This window comes from Rhineura floridana, chromosome 1 (genome assembly GCF_030035675.1).
Source record: "Rhineura floridana isolate rRhiFlo1 chromosome 1, rRhiFlo1.hap2, whole genome shotgun sequence".
NCBI lineage: Eukaryota > Metazoa > Chordata > Lepidosauria > Squamata > Rhineuridae > Rhineura > Rhineura floridana.
In genome coordinates, this window is record NC_084480.1 from 73,616,209 (window position 1) to 73,632,402 (window position 16,194).

At 42.8% G+C, this 16,194-nt stretch overlaps 1 protein-coding gene across 1 annotated transcript; it reads right to left on the reverse strand.

Moving 5' to 3' along the window:
- Nucleotides 1-2,680: 2,680 nt before the first annotated feature.
- Nucleotides 2,681-15,918, reverse strand: STARD4 (StAR related lipid transfer domain containing 4). The gene is made up of 6 exons (XM_061623881.1): nucleotides 15,704-15,918; nucleotides 12,321-12,438; nucleotides 11,056-11,105; nucleotides 7,120-7,246; nucleotides 5,661-5,775; nucleotides 2,681-3,888 (listed from the first exon to the last, which is right to left on the reverse strand). Exons 2-6 carry the CDS (start codon nucleotides 12,423-12,425, stop codon nucleotides 3,662-3,664), a joined length of 624 nt encoding a protein of 207 aa, XP_061479865.1. The 5' UTR covers nucleotides 12,426-12,438; nucleotides 15,704-15,918; the 3' UTR covers nucleotides 2,681-3,661.
- Between the last annotated feature and the right edge of the window lie 276 nt (nucleotides 15,919-16,194).

The following is a 16,194-nucleotide window of genomic DNA, read 5'->3' on the forward strand; positions in this document are numbered from 1 at the left end:
TGTGTTTACTCAGAATACCACAGATTAAATGGGTCTTAGGACAGAGGTTTATGGGACTTAACTGATGGAAAGGTTCATATATTTTTACCTGGGTTTTGAAGAACGTATTTGGGGGGGGGAGAAGCTTGACAGTGAAAAAAGGGGGGGATGAGTTCCCTTTGCATTTGGAGTTGAAGTAGTTTTGGAGGTGAGGTTGCAGCACTAACTGGGGGTCCCTACTGGCTCCTGCAGCCTCCTTTCTGTCTCCAGCTGCCCCCCACCCTCATCAAAAAGCCTCTGCTCTTTGTAATTACATTGCATTGCTCCAATCCAAATGGCCGCTACGTTATGACAGAGCATCTTTCTAGGTTATTCTGCAAAAGAAGTGGCGGCCACAGGCAGCAGGAGGGTGTGGGAGTGCAGGCAATTTTTGGGGGGGCCCTCTCATCTCAAGTTCTCCCTAATTGACTAACCCCTTCTCTGAACTTTCCTGGTTTGCAAAACAGTGAGGAAGTGGGATGGCCTTCTCAGTACATCCCTTAATAAAAGCATCCCCTCTCCAGCTGCCCCTGGAATGCCCCCAGTGTCAGATAGCCCACTACCTCTCTAGGTAATTGGTAACTGAAAAGTAACATTTAGTTTAAACTAAAAATACACTTCAGTATCAAGAAAAGGAGTCTATTCCTATTTTGCTTTCTGTAATGGGAAGGGGACCCCAATAGAAGTATCTCCTGGCCCTAACTGGAGGTTTGCCACCCATTACAGCATTGTGAGAGACATGTAGTGAGCAAGCGGCAATGTCAATTGCCACATAAAGTGTGGAACTGGACCTAAATACATAGAAGAGTAGAGAGACAGCTCTTCGTCTATGCATCATCCCTTTACCTGCTGCATTACTATGCTTAGAGAAACAGACAGGAGCTCTCCCTGAATACTTGCCTCTATGTTCTGCACAGAAGCCTGCCTGCATAAATATTTTGTTTAGTTTAAATAGAAAATCCTTAAAATAACCTTTTCCCCTACTGTTCTTTTCAAATTATATTTAATCCATAAAAATGCTGACTGTGATTCACCTTCAGCTAAAGTAAACATTTCTCTCTGCATACTTAAAACACAGACACACATGCCCTGGGTTGCAAGACATATTTGGCCTTTCAATCTCTCTTTTACTATCAGCATAGAATTAAATTTTAAACATTGTCTCTCCCCCTACTCCACATATTCCAGGTTTATGATAGAAAGTCTAGGGTACTATTTAACTAGAAGTAGGTTGTTGTGTTTCCCTTAATCCCAAACATTATTTCTATGATAAATGATGGAATCAGAAGGTGATAGTTTGAAGGAAAGAAACAGGAGAGAGCAGAAGAGCATCAAAGGTGGCCCCATAGCAGTGCAGTTTGTTTAGGCCTGACATGTTCTGAATTAAAGATTCTTCCTCAGGGGTAACTGAAACTGAAACTGTAACTGGAAAGCCACCCGTGCCCCGCTGCGGCTGAAAGTCCTCACGCGTCTCGTCGCAGCCGCAAGGCCGGCCCATCAGAGGCCTCACTGCGGCTGAAAGTCCTCCCGTGCCTCGCCGCCGCTGGAAGTCCCCATGTGCCTCGTCGCAGCCGCGAGGCCGGCCCATCAAAGGCCTCGCCGTGGCCGGAAGGCCTCCCGAGCCTCGCCGCGGCCCGAAGGCCCCTCGCGTCCCGCTGCCGCCGCTGCCCGCGCTAGGCCAGCGCACCAAAGGGCCCGCCGCGGCCGGAAGGCTCCCCGCGGCGCGCAGCAGCCGCCGCCACAAGGCCTCCGCCGCCAAAATTCAAAGGAGGGCGGGAGGCCAAAGGGCCCGCCGCGGCCGGAAGGCTCCCCGCGGCGCGCAGCAGCCGCCGCCACAAGGCCTCCGCCGCCAAAATTCAAAGGAGGGCGGGAGGCTGGTGGAGTGGCCTTAAATGGCCTTCAGCTGCCCCGCCTCCTTACTGTGCGTCACGACGGCGCGCTGGCGCGCCACGTGCGCACGGACACACCCTTGATGGCGGCCTGGCTTCGGCAGCAGCCGCAAACACGCCCCTTTGCCCGGCAGGTACCGGGCACGGAACGGGAATACATAACCAGACACCTCATAACAGAAAGCACCGGCTGAATTATCACACATCGGCAGCCTTACTAATCAAGAAGCCATAGCCATTAGTTTAGACTTCTTGAGACACATTCATGGAAGATGAGGCTTCTAATCATGACGGCTATTTGTTCCTGGAAGTAACAGAGGCAGGAGAGAGCAGAACACATACAAAAGCAGGTTCCTGCACAATTAGTCCTATCTGGATGGAGCAACACGTGTGCCATTAAGCACTGCTCACATAATTCTCCTTTCCAGTTCTACAGCTGCCATTTGTGAGAACCAGCATCTTTATATGGGTGCTACAGATGGCACCACAGTGATTTGGATGACATTGGCAGCATTTTTGGAGCCACTGTGGAAATTTTGGTGCGTACAATTCAAAAATATTCAAATTCATCACTATACCCACCCCTGCTTTGAGATTAAAGTGAAACAGCAATCAAACCCTTGCATAGTGCACACAGCATATATGTGGGATGTTTTTGAAACTCCATTTGCAAACATCAGCATTTTTTCCTGCAGTGTTTAGCTCATTCACGTCATATGCATTTCATAATCCTATAATAAATTTAGCTTTAACTCTCAACAAAGATTGCTAAATGAAGACATTTTCAGAGTTCAGTGGTCCAATTAAACAAACCATGCACAAATCTCAAGCTCTGTATCCTAATGTATTTTTGTTTACTTTTGGGGGGGGGAAGGATTAAAATTAAATTTCATATACAGCATTCTAGATGTAACAAGATTACCTTTGTCTTCAAAAGCCATTGAGGTCAGTCAGCTTTTTAAACTATCAGGCTTCATTTGTGTTGTCTACTCCTATGACAGTCAAATACTTATATAAAGATCCAGATATTGTCACAACCTAACACATGCGCAACCGAAGGCAGTGGTTGGCAACGCACGTTCCCTTTCTCATTGCAATGTGGATTGCAATGTCTATCCACACTATGGATGCCTCACATAATGCACCTGATAAGCAAATGTGCATCCAGATGTATACCTGCATATAATATTACCAAGAGCCAAGGGATGTGCAAAAGATGCCCATTCAGAGGCAATGAGAACTGATTCATAGTCCAGTTAGCTCTGAATCTGTGCATTTAAGTCAAGGTACTTGGTTGTCCACCACGGGCAACAGGATGATGGGCCTTTGGTCTACTCTAGAAGGGCTCTTCTTATGCTCTTAATATAGTCTGCCTGAAATGAATGAGATGAAATCAATGTTTCCAACAGCTTTAAAGGGTTGTGTATATTCAGACAACAAAGTAATGAATACAAATCATGTCTTAAAATTAGGGCTCATGCATTTTCCATGCATTATCTGGAAAAATCATATGGACTTTCAGGGCTATAACCCCTCCCCCCCAAAAAAAATCCTTTCCAAGAAGCGAACTCATTGGTTATAACGTCAGTGTAAATGTGCTTTCGGTTGGTATGTGCAAATGGGATTACTGGCACCTCTAAGGATAATACTACAGACCTTCATGCAGGAAGCTTCCAATCTATCCTATGTTTGGAGAATCTACTACAAGGTGCAGAAGATTACAAGAGACACACAGAGTTTGAGGTCAGCACCGACTACACTTTCAGAGCTTTTCTGAGATCAGAATAAAAAGTAACTAGTGTACTAGCTGTAGCTGTGTCCACTGCAGACTGGGGGAGCATCCCACGCAGATCTGTCTGGATAAAACCAATCAACAGGCTGTGTCTAGGGTTGTCCTTGAGTGGGAAACAGAACCAGCCACAAGGGTGGTTAAATCCTTGGACGCAATTCGCTCTTACTTCCCCATAGTCCAGGCTAATACCTGTTTTAAAACAAAACACAGCAGCAGGGTGAAACTCTCATTAAAAAGGAATACACCCATTTTTATTCATGGGGCATCTTTACGATTCTATTATGGCCAGGATCCAAAGGAGCCTGTGGGGAAGGCATCCTTCAAACAATCCAAAATTCTGGACTCTGGAGATTTGGAGTTTCAGCAGTCACTGCCTCACCTGGGGAAGCTGTACTCAGATAAATAAAGTGAGGAAGTCTTGTGCAATCAGCATTCATCACTAGCTTCCACAGTTCTTCAGGCCAAAGAGAAAAAATGCCTCTCTTGAAGAGGACTAACTTGATCATAGATAGCTGATGCATTATCTCAGAGTCATTTCAAGCATTCCACAGGAAGTGCAGCATGAACCACACATGCACCCTCCAGTATCATTGTGAATTTATATTTTCCAACATAGAAATTATTGTCATGCAAGGAAATTGTAATGAGTGAAGTAGCCCTCCAAACACCATAGATTTGCAGAGAGAGAAAAATGTAGAAGATACATACATTGTTGCCTCACCATTGAGCTTAACTTAAAATGGAAGGATTTATATCCAGGGTACTACCCGATAATCCTATGGCGAACATGCCCAGCCCCAATACAGACTAGAGGAGGCTCAGGCTTGGACAAAAACTGGTCCTGTGTAACAGAGGGTACCCATGCAGCATACAAAGGCAGGATATGGGGAGGAGGAAGTTACCCAAACATGTTTTTTTAAAGTCAATATGCAATATTTACCATGTTCTAAATCCAGTCTGACCCGAGACAATCTCCCAAGCAAAATATGTGTCTGTGTTCTCTGCCCCTCTAAATAATTACATAGAGGGAAGAACTACTTTTATAGTGAGGAAACAGAACCTGCCCAAATTCTGTATTTCAGGCAATTGGGAAAGGCACAGGAGCCAGGTCCAGTCTGGGAATCCTAGTCTGAGGCCAAGTGTAGTTCACTTGCCACACATTACCCAGAAAACGTAAGATAGCCATGATATGCACGCATGTCTCCTTTGCATTAAGTGACTTTGATACAGCACTCAATTGCCACATGACAGCCAGGCTATCCTTCTTCACAGAGCTAGTTTTTAGCTTTGAAGAAATGAATGGTAGTCCAACCATTTGTGGCAAACAGCAGCCCAAACCTTTGATTTGATTTCAACAGGCTTACATGCTGTTGGAAGTGGGACAAGAGCAACTCCTGTTTTGTTCTTTTGTTTGTGTTTCAGAGGGCAGATGGAGTTGGAGTCCTCCGGATGGATAGGCTTGATTGCCTATACCTGTGATGCTCTGACTGACTTCCTTCTGTCGTTAGACTGATATGTCTTAGGGAGCTTATCTGCCCCTCCTCCTTCCGCCCTTTCCTCTCTTCTCTTCTCTTCTCTTCTCTTCTCTTCTCTTCTCTTCTCTTCTCTTCTCTGACTGTCCGGGGAGAGAGGAGACACCTTTGCCTCTGCTCTCTCTCTTCTGAGCCATGAGGGCAACTCCCAAGCCTGGGCGTTGCACCTCCAACTTAGTTAGTTAGTTAGAACTAGGTATGCCTTTCTATCTACTCTGTATTTCTATAAATAAAATAGCTTTTCTTCTTTTACTAAGTCTTAAGTCTCAGTGATCTCAATGCAGGGTAAAAACCTGATTTCTTAGGTAAACACACACACTGGCACACACACATTTCAGACCGCTGATGTTCTCTGCTAACATTTATACAAATTTACACAACACATGCAAGAGTAGGCATAGAAGATAAAAGATGTTTAACGAGAATTACCACATGACAGAAGGCCTTCTTCATAGTCTGTTGTGCAGGAGAAATCAACAAACTCTCTTGGAGCAATGATGTTCCACAATTGACCAGCAATGGTGTAACGCATAATACAACAGTTCTGCAGAGCAATCACAAAATACCAAGTTAGGGAATATTCATCTGTATAAAGCAAGGAGTTGTGAAGACTGTATTTTTTAAAGAAAGGCATGGTGTGTACTACGTTTTGAAAATACTATGGCAAAAATGTAACACGGGAGGCATTACAGAATAAATGAAAAGCAGAATGATGTGTGGATAGTCCAGCATAAACCCACCACTAATGCACTACTATTGCATCAATGACGTGTGCAATGACATATGTTTTAATTTGGATTCCTACATTGAGCAGGGAGTTGCACTCAATGGCCTTATATAGATTCAATTCTCCCTGCTCCAAGAATGAATACATTATCTCTTAATTGAAGAAGAAGAAAAATAGGTTATCCCGCAAGTGCTCATGAGTACTCCAACATGCCAAGATGAATCATCCGCCTTATGTTAAATAATAAACCTTTTAAAGAGAGTTAGTGAAAGATTCTTGATAGGGAGTTAAATGCAGCATGTGATAAAAAGATTTACAATGATAGTACAAAACTGGCTCAAAGTCACATATGTCAGAATGACAGTTGCCTGGCAAAGTGTAAGTAGCCAGAACTGATGTAGAATCTGTAGGCTTTTTGTTTGTCCTTTGTTTGGGTTCCAGGATTCATTAAGATGCTGTGCTGAAACCAGGACAATCCTGCTGAGGATCGCTCCTTGTCCAACAAAAGAGGCGAAGGAAATCATTTTATGCTTATTACTCATCAATCCCTGCTTACAGGTGACAGGCAGTTCACGCCATCAAAATAAACAGATTGCAGGATTTTTAGTAACTTTTTCTAAAAGGCTCAGTTTAGCAAACTAGAAAAATCTAAAGCTCAAAAGAATGCATGCTTGAAATTGAAAAATTTGAGGGCATGATGCAACCAGAGGTAAACACTTTTAAGTTCCATCGACCACAATAAGATTAACTTTCCCACTGAAGTCAATGGGGCTTAACACTGCTTTTGGATGGTGTCAGTTCCATTGGAAGTCCTATCAAAATTAATGCTTAAAACAGCTTGGATTTGACAGGATCATGCCCTAGTATTTCAGCTCCTCACAACTGGAAGATTCTTGAAAAATGCCAAAGTTATGACTTTTTTTTTTAACCTCGGTTTTGATATCAGAACTGTTACCAGTGGAACAAACATTTGTACTGTGGATTCTTTAGTACAGAAAGGTGAGACTGTCACTCAAAGCATAATGAATGAAGCATATATACATGCACAGAGGCTCATTTCTTATTGGCTGTAAAATGTTGTCTTGCAACTGCTGTGCCAAATGAGAAATTTATGAATAGAATGTCTGGTTGTGCACATGCAATGCATGGGCAAAGCATTACCTTTTCAAACTCATCCACAATGTCCATTGAGGTCATTAAACTGTCCCAATGGAGTCGATGGGGTCCAGGACGAATGTGATCTACTATCCTGTTGGTGACATCCTCCACAATTCCTTGTGTTTTGTAGCTACAGAATCAGATTTAATACAATGATGTTCAGAAAATGTCAAACCCTTAAGAATATTCCACCAGTTGGAAATAGCTCATATATGGGTAACGTACCTGCCAACTTCCCTTTTATTTTCCTTCAGTATCTAGAACTCTTGGAAGTGTTTTCTTCTGTATTATATTTCATTCATTATTCCCGAGATTACCCAACCCTCTTCTATCCAAGTGAAAGGTTACTCTCTGTTAATTTTGAGGGCAGGTGCGGAAGGGTACCCTGTTGGATTGTTTTCATTTGGTCCAAGACAGAGGAAGGAGGAGCTCTGCTCCTGTCTGCCAAAGGTTTTCTTACGATACCCCCCCAAACAAGACCTACTCAGCCTCAAAGAATGACATGAACTGTATACAAATAAAATAACCATTTTTATAATGAATAAATTGCAATGGCAGGGCCCCTGCTTGTCACCAGTTGTGTTATACACGCCTGAAATTCCACAGAGCACTCCCAGCTGCAATAAGAGAGGCTAGCAGCAGTGGTGGGGTGTGCTGCATTCTCCCAAAGACAAAATGTTGTTGTTTGAGCAGCAAGAAAGTGTCATTTTCCCATGAACAGATGTAGTAGATGGTAGACAGACATTTGGATCCCCAACTGATAACTGTTCATTTCTTGGGCAAGATTCAGGATTAGATGGAAAGGCCCTTAGATTTATACACCCAGAATATAATCTACAAAGTTTTCCTGTCCAAGCCCTATTATAGTGAATGGGGGCTGTACAAGGGAACAGTAGGGGCCTCAAGTTTTCAGTGCTGAAAAATTGTGATACTCCACTGCGTAATTTGGTGAACAAGTTATCTATAAAGAAACTCAAATGGCTTGTATATATTCTCAGTCCTAGTGTAGAAAAAGGTAGTCTGAATCATGGCCACTTGATGACAGCAGCACTCAACAATGGTGGTCAAGGTGTCCAGAATCTTGGGGAGAAATGTTAGTCTGAATCATACCCAGCTGATGACCAATAGCATCCAGTGATAGTGGCCATGAGCCCTTTTCATGCATTCAGAAGGATGTGTGTGGGCATAACGTGTGTGGCATGAGTGGGCGTCTGCCAGCCCTGACCCCAACATCTCAACGTGCTCTCCACATCCAACCACCCAGCACAGAAGAGAGCTTCTATTCCCACTCAAGGAGATGGAGCAACTCTCCTATGAGGAAAGGTTGCAGCACTGGGGGCTTTTTAATTTAGAGAAAAGGCAAATCAGAGGTGACATTACAGAAGTATGTAAAATTATGCATGGCATGGAAAAAGTGGACACAGAAAAGTTTTTCTCCCTGTCTCATGGGATTAGGACTCCTGGACATCTAACGAAGCTGAATGTTGGAAGATTCAGGACAGACAAAATAAAGTACCTCTTCACACAGCACATAGTTAAACTATGGAATTTGCTTCCACAGGAGACAGTGATGGACACCAACCTGGACGGATTTAAAAGAGGATTATACAAATTCATAGAGGAAAAGGCTATCAGTGGCTACTAGCCATGATGGCTATGCTGTGCCTCCATAGGTGGAGACAATATGCTTCCAAATAGGGGAAGGAAGGCCAGGCCACAAAGGAAGAGTCAGATGGGTAGCACAGAATTGCAGAGATGGCATCAGGAAGGCGAAAGCTGAGAATGAGCTGAAACTAGTGAGGGACGCTAAAAGAAAGAAAAAAACTTTCTTCAGGTACATACATACTAAAAGACAGAGAAAAGAAATGGTGGTACAGCTACTCAGTGAGGATGGCAAAATGATAAAGGTGTTCAGTTCCTACTTTGGCTCAGTCTTCTCCCAACAGAGAGTCTATGACCCTTCTGGCAAACTTCAAGTTGAAGGGGCAGGATTGCAGCTTGAGATTGATAGACAAATGGTCACGGAACATGTAACCAGGAACTAGCTGAAGAATACTCAGAACCACCGTCTATTATCTTTGTGAAATCATGGAGGATGGGTGAAGTGCTGGATGACTGGAGGACGGCTAATGTTGTTCTTATCTTCAAAAAGGGCAAAAAGGAGGAACCTTGGAACTATAGACCAGTTAGCATGACCTCAATCCCTGGGAAAATTCTGGAACAGATTATAAAGCGGTCAGTCTGTAAGCACCTTGAAAACAATACAATGATTACTAGAAGCCAACATGGATTTGTCAAGAACAATTTTGCCAGACGAACCTTATCTCATTTTTTGATCAGGTAACCTCTGTGATAGACTGTGGGGACATAACACATCTTGACCAGCAAAGCTTTTGACAAAGTGCCCCATGATATTCTGATTAGTAAGCTAGCTAAATGTGGGCTGGATGGAACAACTATCAGGTGGATCTACAGTTGGCTGCAGAATAATACTCAAGAGTGCTTATCAATGGTTCCTTCCCAAACTGGGGAGAGGTAACAAGCAGGGTACCACAAGGTTCAGTCCTGGGCCCAGTGCTCTTCAACATTTTTATTAATGATTTGGATGAGGAGGTGCAGGGAGTGCTTATTAAATTTGCAGGTGACACAAAACTGGGAGGGATAGCTAATACTCAAGGACAGAAACAAAATTCAAAGTGATCTTGATAGGATGGGGTTGAAAACAACAGAATGAAATTTCACAGAGATAAATGCAAAGTTCTGCACCTAGGAAAAAGAAACCAAGCACACGGTTATAAGGTGGAGGATACTTGGCTCAGCACTACTACGTGGGAGAAGGATCTTGGAGTTGTTGCTGATTACAAGTTGAATATGAGCCAACAGTGCGATGTGGCTGCAAAAAAGGCAAATGCTATTTTAGGCTGCATTAATGGAAGTATGGTTTCCAGATCATGTGAAGTACTAGTTTCCCTCTATTCGGCACTGGTTAGTACTTGAGTACTGCATCTAGTTCTGTGGAGCAACAAGGATGATCAGGGGACTGAAAAAAAGCCCTGTGAGGAGACACTGCAAGAACTGGGCATGTTTAGCTTTGAGAAGAGGAGGGGCGATATGACAGCACTGTTCAAGTACTTGAAAGGTTGTCACACAGAGGAGGGCCAAATCTCTTCTCAATCATCCCAGAGTGCAAGACATGGAATAATGGGCTCCAGTTACAGGAAGCCAGATATTGACTGACCATCAGGAAAAACCTCCTGTTAGAGTTCTACAACAATGGAACCAATTACCTAGGAAGGTGGTGGGCTCTCCAACACTGGAAGCATTCAAGAGGCAGCTGCACAGCCACCTGTTGGGTATGCTTTAACCTGGATTCCTGCACTGATCACGGGTTAGACTCAGTGGCCTTATTGGACCCTTCCAACTCTCCTGCTCTATGATTCTACCTGTTTCTGGAAACTGCAGGATGGGAAAGTGCTCTTTGCACTCAGGTCCTGCTTGTGGGTTTCCCATGAGCAACTGGTTGACCACTATGAGAACAGGATGCTGGACAAGATGGACCATTGACCTCATCCAGCAGGCTCTTCTTATGTTCTTATCCACACTTAGAAGTCTAATCACAGTCAGGAACCCTGATCATGCAGGGAGGGGGGGACCGGCATCCATGTGCCTGCTTCTCCTACACACTTTATGCTTTCATGTCTGGAATCGTGGGGAGGAACGCACCAAGTGCAGATGTTAAGCAGCTACATTTGCAGGCTGAAAGCTGTGCTGAAATGGATGGTGACACAGCAACAATGCCTCAAGGACACAGTGTACTAACAAGTGGTCCACTTCTCCTCTAATTTGGGCACTTTCTCCCTCCACAAAACAATAACAACACCCCTTTCTACCAGAAATTACACTTGTGAAAAAGTTTATTCCCTCTGCAGATTAACTTACAGGTATCCATTGAATTCTTCTGATGGCTTCCGCCAAACCGTTGTATCTCTCTGCAAGAGAAAATGAAGGATCACAACACTTGTATATTAAAAATGCCTCAATCAAGTCATACCTCTGAAAGTAAAAATTAAATAATGGTGTCAAGAAATACATTTCAGACTACACAGATCTCAGAGGGAACTTTTCAGATACTGTGCATCTTTTACAAGCCTGTTCAGCACACATACATGAATTCAACTGTACTTAAAAAAAATTCACACAATACATTGCCATATAAATTCTTCTGTTTCTTTCTCCTCATTCACAAAACACCAAAATATAGTGTTAAATCAATATAAATGAGAATACATGCCCCATTAACTAAGGCCACTCATATTATCCCACCCTCTTTAAAAAAAAACTTTTAAATGACAACAAAAGAAAAACTAATAACTAAACTTGTTAAATCATATCCGTGTTTGGGATGGAGCATATCAAAAGCAACACTATCACAACATCAAATTTTACCAGGATAATATTTACATTGTGTAGGCATCACCATTAACACAAATTAAATGTTTAGGATTCAAGATAGGCTAGATAGGTGTGATTTTGATAGTAGAAAAAGCTGATGTGATGTCAAACTAGATTTTAGTTTAGCTTTGTTGAAAATTATGGCAGTCTAGGAAAAATAATATTATGCTTGTGTCAACTCTAGAATTCATGCAATAACAAGATAGCACCACTGGATAACAAGAACACATTTTTCTCTAAGCATGCATACCCCATGGCCCTTCCTGTCTCAAGCCCTATTCAGACATTCAATCTCCTCATGTTTAAATAAACTCATGAGGAAAAACAGAGGTAAGTTGCCAAACCCCACCCCCTCCAGCACATCAGTGCTACAAAGTTTATAGCCTCCCAGGAGTTTTGAGGGCCATGACCTGGAGCAGGGAGCCTCCTGTACTCATGGAAACACTCCGTGCAATTTAGAAGCCAGGGTTTTAAATCACATATGGACTCTCCGTGAGTAGAGGAGACTCCCTGCTTTAGAAGTTTGACCTCCAAATCATGGAGAACTGGAAGGAAAAGGGGAAGGTGCCCTCACTCTCCTTTGCGTGATTTTCATCATCTGAAGGGAACACCCACACAGGGCTCTGGAATCTCCCCATTGAGTGTCTTATTCTTTTTGTTCTATTTTATTCTAATCAACATGCCAAATATGCTTGCCTAAAATGCTATAAATCACCATACTATTTTTAACCAAAAAAAAAGAGCATGCTTACTGTTTTCTTAGTAATTCTCCATTCACCATCTTCAATGTTGTAGTACTGGATGAGTGTATTTTTCAGCTTTGAAGCCACAGAAGCTACATCAGGAAGATCTACCATTCTCTTTTGACTTCTACAAAAAAAACAGGATACAAGAATAACAAAGACAAACTTTCTTTTTCACAGTTTCCTGGCTGGCATTAACACTACAATAAGCAGATCAGCCACATATTTCTTTTTAAGTTGCACAGCTATATGATTCAGGACCATCTGGGATAAGTGCCAAAAGCAGAAACTACTTCCTTTTTGAGTCCCACAACTGAAATATGCAAATTTAAAGAATTACACATATATGTTGCAAGTGTTACCAGACTCCCTCTGGAGAGAAGCTCTGAACGTTAAGTCAAACCATCAAACAAAAAGAAAGTGACATTTGGAAGGCCGTAGCACACTAACCTAGATAAGGCGGTTCAGGTTCACAGTGGTTGATCTTGGAACTCACAAAAATTTCTAGAGCACATCCTTAAACTACTGCAAGGTTCCAAGTTGATGTGTCTCTCTGTAACAGTAGAGAATCTAAGCAAACGGTGCCCAGAGAGGCTGTGTGGCTCATGCCAACATAGGCCCCCTATAACATCAGACATGATTGGGCCCAAAAAGACAAAGAGGAGGCAAGAGGACAAAGAGGATTGCCAGACTAAGGATTCAGTGCTCACAGCCTATTACACAGATGGTCTGGGTCCTTGGACAAAAACAAAACCTAAAATTAGCCCACATTGGTTTCCATTAGCATAACATCCTCTTTAAATGGAAACTAAAGTGCCTTCCATTGTATTTTATTTTGATTTGTTTTGTTTTTTAAATTTATATCCCACCCTTCCTCCCAGAAGAAGTCCAGGATGGCAAACACAGTGCAACTGCTTCATGCATGAAGATTCCTACGAAAGTGTCACTTCTGGGTGTAGTACAACCATCGGTATATCACATGAACCCCACTGCACACAACTAGCACCCGCCTGTTTTGCCAGGTGTGTGCTCATCATGTGTGACTGCACATGTGTAGTTTTCCTACATGGAACTTATTCCTGTGCAAGAAACCACTGCGGGTGAAGGGGCCCTAACTTTGCTGACACATGGTGTTATAAAGCAGATTACTTAAATTAACTATTTATAAATATGTTTTTGCAGCCTGTTCTCTGGAGGGAAATGAAACCTTCACCGAAGGGCAAAACAGAACAAACACAGACTGCAAATTCAAAAAGAAATTGCTCTCTATGTAGGATGTTTATTTGTAAGGCTGTCACCTGATTGAAAACATTTTGCAGCGCAACTCTACGCAAGTTTACTCAATAGTAAGACCAACTGTGTTGAATGGATTATGTTCTCAAGAAACTGTGCATAGAACTACAGCCTTAGTCAGTTAATTGGATGAGTTTAGTCAATTAATGAATTGATGAATCAGTTAAATTTGCATAGATCTACATGATAGAAACAATATGAAAGCAAGAAGCATGATTTCTTTGTTGTTAGATGATGCATGCATGCCTCACAGCAGACTTTTTTTTACAAGAAGCTTTCCTTTTACATAAGAGAAAAGGGGGTGATGCCTCCTTTAAGACAGTACTTGCCGTTTGCAGGTTTTATAAGTGCCTGTATTAATATCTTTTTAAAAATTTACTATCTGATTAACTGAAGGGTATTTTTATAATTGATTCAACTTTTTTAATCATTTAAACCAGTATAGCTAATGGTCTGGAATGATGAGAGTTGTAGTCCAACAGCACCTGGAGGACCACAGATTCCACATCCCGGCTCTGAGGGCTCATCCAGTTGGTAATGTCTACCTCTCTTAGGACAATCAGCACATGGTTAGCACTCTCTTAGCACATCATGACACAGAAGTAAGTTCCATTAATACCATTAGATCCTTAGTATGTGTGTCTTGGACTAAAGCGTTGGCTCATACTTGGGCACTGAATAGAGACAGCATGAAGGTGTCATGCTTACAGCATGTGGATACTTTGTTGTGTTTTTCTACTGAAGTCTTGGGCATGCAGGCTGCATAACCAAATGCTGATCCTGCACTCACAATGGCCTCTGGCATGAATCAGAGGGGAGAGGCCGGTGACAAATAGGGTCAAAAAGGCATTTGTATTGGCAAACATTCATTTGGGGTAAAAAGGGCCTACCCTGAGGAAGCTCTGCCAGCCTGGGAGGAGATCTGCCCTGCCCCTTTTACCCCAAAGTACCTTTGGAAGCCTACACCTGCGCTGAAGGGGAGGCATCCACACCTCTGCCTGCCAATACTGTGTTGCTGCTGAGGCATTGCCACAGCAGTAAACAAGCCTCCACTCAGAATAATGACGTTTTGTAGATGTGATAGGAGATATAGTAGACTGTTTGCCGGGGGGGGGCAGTGTAAGTGGTTCTTCTAGTTTGTATGTTGTTTTTAAAGATTTTTTTCTTTCTACTTTAAGATTGTACCTTTTAAGTTTTTATTTTTGTATTGCTGTACCATGGTAATTGTAAGAGTATGCATGAGGATGTCCCTTTATCTAATTATTTTTATCTACTTAAGCTTGTGAGATGACACCTAATTGTATGCTGTACTGTATTTGAATTGTACTGTATATTGTCTTGTTTATTAATTGTATTGGTTTCTGAATTTTGCTTGGTATATTGTTCTAGGTTTTCTTTTTGTACTATTATCTTTATTCTGTATATGTTTTTGAGATTTTTTTGTAAGTTGCTTTGAGTTTCATTCTGAAAAAAGCAAATAACAATTATTATTATTATTATTATTATTATTAGAACCATCTATGCATGTGTAGCCCCTAAAAATAGATCAGGTCATTTATCATTAGAAGCATTCATGACTTACCTTTATATGGCTGTGCAAACTGGCCCTCCCTAACTTGATGAACTTTGTTCCCCTGCATACTGATCTCTCACACAGATAAATAATGTGTTAGGCCAACCATAACAAAGAAGCGTCTGTCCCAGATCTCTAAAAGGCCCACACATCTATTCCCCACACCAACAGCAGCTGCTACTGAAGCAGGAATCCTTACCAAGACAGGTGTCCAACTCAGAGCCAGAGCAGGAAGTGAAACTATCTGCTTCTGCCTTTCTTGGGGCCCACATACATTCTTAATAGGTACTTGGATAAGGCCACATGTCCTTTTACTCCTGAATAACTGGAAAGTCAGTGTGATGATGTATTGGTGTAGGGCGAGGGCCTCTGGTCCGCCAGATGTTGCTGAACTACAACTCCCATCAGCCCCAGCAAGTATGGGCAATGGCTGGGGAGAATGGCAGTTGTAGTTCAGCAACATCTAGCGGACCAAAGGAGCATCCCTTGACGCATCTGCCCCGCTCCCCAGCCGTCCAAAGCTTACCAGGATCTCGAGCTGCAAGGGGCGACTTTTCCAGATAACGATTTGGTTTGGCCTTCGCTGCCGCGCACGTCCCTCCTGTGGTCACGAACGAGTTTCGCCCTTCTTGGTTTCTGTTCTTCGTCCCTACGCTCACCAGGTTCAGCAACTCACACCATTAGCCAATCAGAGCTCAGCCGGCATCCCCGCAGCAGCCAATAGTACCACGCCCCTCTTCCTCCTCTCCTTTCTTATTCCAACTACCAACCCGCCATTAGTGTCGACCCATGCAAAATACCGGGGTTACTCACTGCAGATCGGATGACAGACGGACTCTGCTCATTGGGCCAAGGCGGAACAAGGCGCGATGATTGGCTTACGTAAAGATGAAGCGATGAAGTGGGCATAATAAGAAAGAATCGCTTTAAAGACTGGCGAATGGTTTAAGTTTTTCTGGACAACCGTTCAGTTCATCAGCTGCATGCCTGATTGTGGTCCAGAAAGTTCCCGTATGT